The sequence below is a fragment of the Cebus imitator genome, unplaced genomic scaffold (genome assembly GCF_001604975.1).
Source record: "Cebus imitator isolate Cc_AM_T3 unplaced genomic scaffold, Cebus_imitator-1.0 Scaffold273, whole genome shotgun sequence".
Classification (NCBI taxonomy): domain Eukaryota; kingdom Metazoa; phylum Chordata; class Mammalia; order Primates; family Cebidae; genus Cebus; species Cebus imitator.
In genome coordinates, this window is record NW_016107588.1 from 2,897,012 (window position 1) to 2,899,467 (window position 2,456).

The following is a 2,456-nucleotide window of genomic DNA, read 5'->3' on the forward strand; positions in this document are numbered from 1 at the left end:
ACTGCAACCTCTTTTCCCAGCTCAAGCAAGTCTCATGCCTGAACCTCCCAAGTAGCTGGGACTACAGCCACGTGCCACCACACTCAGCTAATTTTTGTATTTTTAGTAGAGATGGGGTTTCACCACGTTGGCCAGGATGGTCTCAAACTCCTGACTTCAGTTGATCCACCCGCCTCCACCTCCCAAAGTGCTGGGATTACAGGCGTGAGCCACTGAGCCCAGCCTGGGTGTGGCTTTTGATTTAAAAGAAGTGTAACACCATCAAGAATATGTAATGTGACCAATTCATTACATCCAAAGATATGTAGATGAGTTTTACGATGATTAATAATTATCAAATTAGCAAATGTACTTTTCCAGGTGCAATCTAAGCTTCACTTAAAACCCTGGCTGACAGATAAAGCTTTCATCATCTGCCCTCTCTATGCCTTGGCGGTTGTGCAATTGAGGGCAGGCCACGTGGGCTGCTGCAGCAGTTAGGCAGTGAGGCTGCAATCCCCAAGGGCTTCATAGATGCGCCAGCTTTGGGCAGGCGGGGGCGCTGTTTCTAACTTCTCGTTCTTGTTCTCCTGCCAGGCATTTCACATCACCAATGACGAGCCCATCCCTTTCTGGACATTCCTGTCTCGCATCCTGACAGGCCTCAATTATGAGGCCCCCAAGTACTACATCCCCTACTGGGTGGCCTACTACCTGGCCCTCCTGCTGTCGCTGCTGGTGATGGTGGTGAGCCCTGTCATCCAGCTGCAACCCACCTTCACACCCATGCGGGTCGCGCTGGCTGGCACATTCCACTACTACAGCTGTGAGAGAGCCAAAAAGGCCATGGGTTACCAGCCACTAGTGACCATGGATGACGCTGTGGAGAGGACCGTGCAGAGCTTTCGCCACCTGCAGAGGGTCAAGTGAGGGACCTTGGAGGCTGGGCTCTCTCTACACGTTCCCCAGCCAGTAACTCTCTCCCCTGTGGACTGATGACATAGCATCCTTCGAATGATTTCTCTTTGAGTCTGTGACTCCTCTTGCTAGGTAGAGAGCGCACCCTACCCTTTCCATAATGACAAAGACAGCAAAAACAGACATTTCTTCTTTCATGGAATTGGATTTGGGTTTCTTAAGCAGGCAGCTTCATATTATTACTGATTTGTTCTCTGCCTTTTTGTGTCTCTCTGTATACCCGCTCCCTTGCCTCCTCTTCTGGGTTACACATTTCATTGCAATGTCCTTACACGTAATCAAGGAAGCTGTAGGAAGCTACAACCCATTTATTAGTTGCAGTGGAGAACCATTTCCATGCAGACCAAGGAGGACTAAAGGGAAAGCTCTAGACTTAGTTCAGATGCATCTTCAAAATATCCCAGAAGACAAGCAGAAGTTAACACACAGGTGAGACTTGACATGTACATTTCATACTGACAGCTTAGAGGACAAACTGATAGCCAAAATGCCTGTAATTCCTCCCCAGGCTCTGTTGCTTGTTCAGCTCACTGTATGCTTCCACATTCTCTTTCAGGCATGTTGCTGTGCCTGCCTGCATTTTTGTTGTTGTCATTGTAGAGACAGGGTCTGAGTGTGTCTCTGTTGCCCAGGCCAGAGGGCACTGGCTAATCACAAGCCCAGTCATACAGCACTGTAGCCTTGAACTCTTGGGCTCAAGCAGTCCTCCCACCTCAGCGTCCTGAGAGCAAATGTGCACTGCCGTGCCAGGCTTGCACTGTTTTCACAAAACATTTCACTTATCAACAGGCTTCTGTGGTTTTTAGAGGCAAGGCAGTGATCCAGCCCAGCGGCACGCTGTTTCAGCTGTTCAGCTCCTCTCCTAATGTGGGACACTGGGCTGGGTGACAGTAAGCCAGAGAGCAGAAAGGGCTGCTTCCCTGCAGCTCATCCTCAGAGCTCTTCAGGCCAATTTCCAAAGGGCATAGCACAGAGAATTCCTCTGAGTGAGGAGAGACTGTGCTGCCCTCTGCTCATGGGGTGGGGGATATAAACATAAATAAGACAGCCTTTGCCCCTAAGGCACTTCGAATCATGGACTTCAGATACGTTCCGAAGCCTGTGTAATACCAGACAGGACATGATATACACACCAAAGACAGTGGTACACGTTCAGCTTCTGTCGGGGAGGGGATGCCTTGAGTCGGACCTTGAAGAATGGATAAGCAGTCAGACTTACTGTCGGAGTTGTCATTTCAGGCTAAAGATGTCAGAGTATCACAGTCAATGGCATGTTGTAGTCTAATTAGCCGCATGTTGTGTTTCTTAGTGGTCCATGAGATAATGGTGTCTTACGCACTCACTGATATGTCTTAGATTCAGTGAGAGACAAACATGGCAGCCAGCCAGACTGATGGTGCAAAGCTGATGGGGATGAACTTTTATCTCCTAGGCAGTGGGGGCCAAGAATCAAGAAAACCATCCTGGCTCTTACGTGGAGCCTGGGAGATCAGACAGGA

At 49.3% G+C, this 2,456-nt stretch overlaps 1 protein-coding gene across 2 annotated transcripts in view; it reads left to right on the forward strand.

The window, feature by feature from the left end:
- NSDHL (NAD(P) dependent steroid dehydrogenase-like) overlaps window positions 1-1,154 on the forward strand; it is a 28,689-nt gene extending 27,535 nt beyond the window's left edge. For both annotated transcript variants that reach the window (XM_017500897.2, XM_017500899.2), the window contains exon 8: window positions 577-1,154. In XM_017500897.2, the coding sequence (XP_017356386.1) occupies window positions 577-909 (333 nt within the window). In that variant the 3' untranslated portion in view covers window positions 910-1,154. The remainder of the gene's footprint in view (window positions 1-576) is intronic.
- The last annotated feature ends 1,302 nt before the right edge of the window (window positions 1,155-2,456 follow it).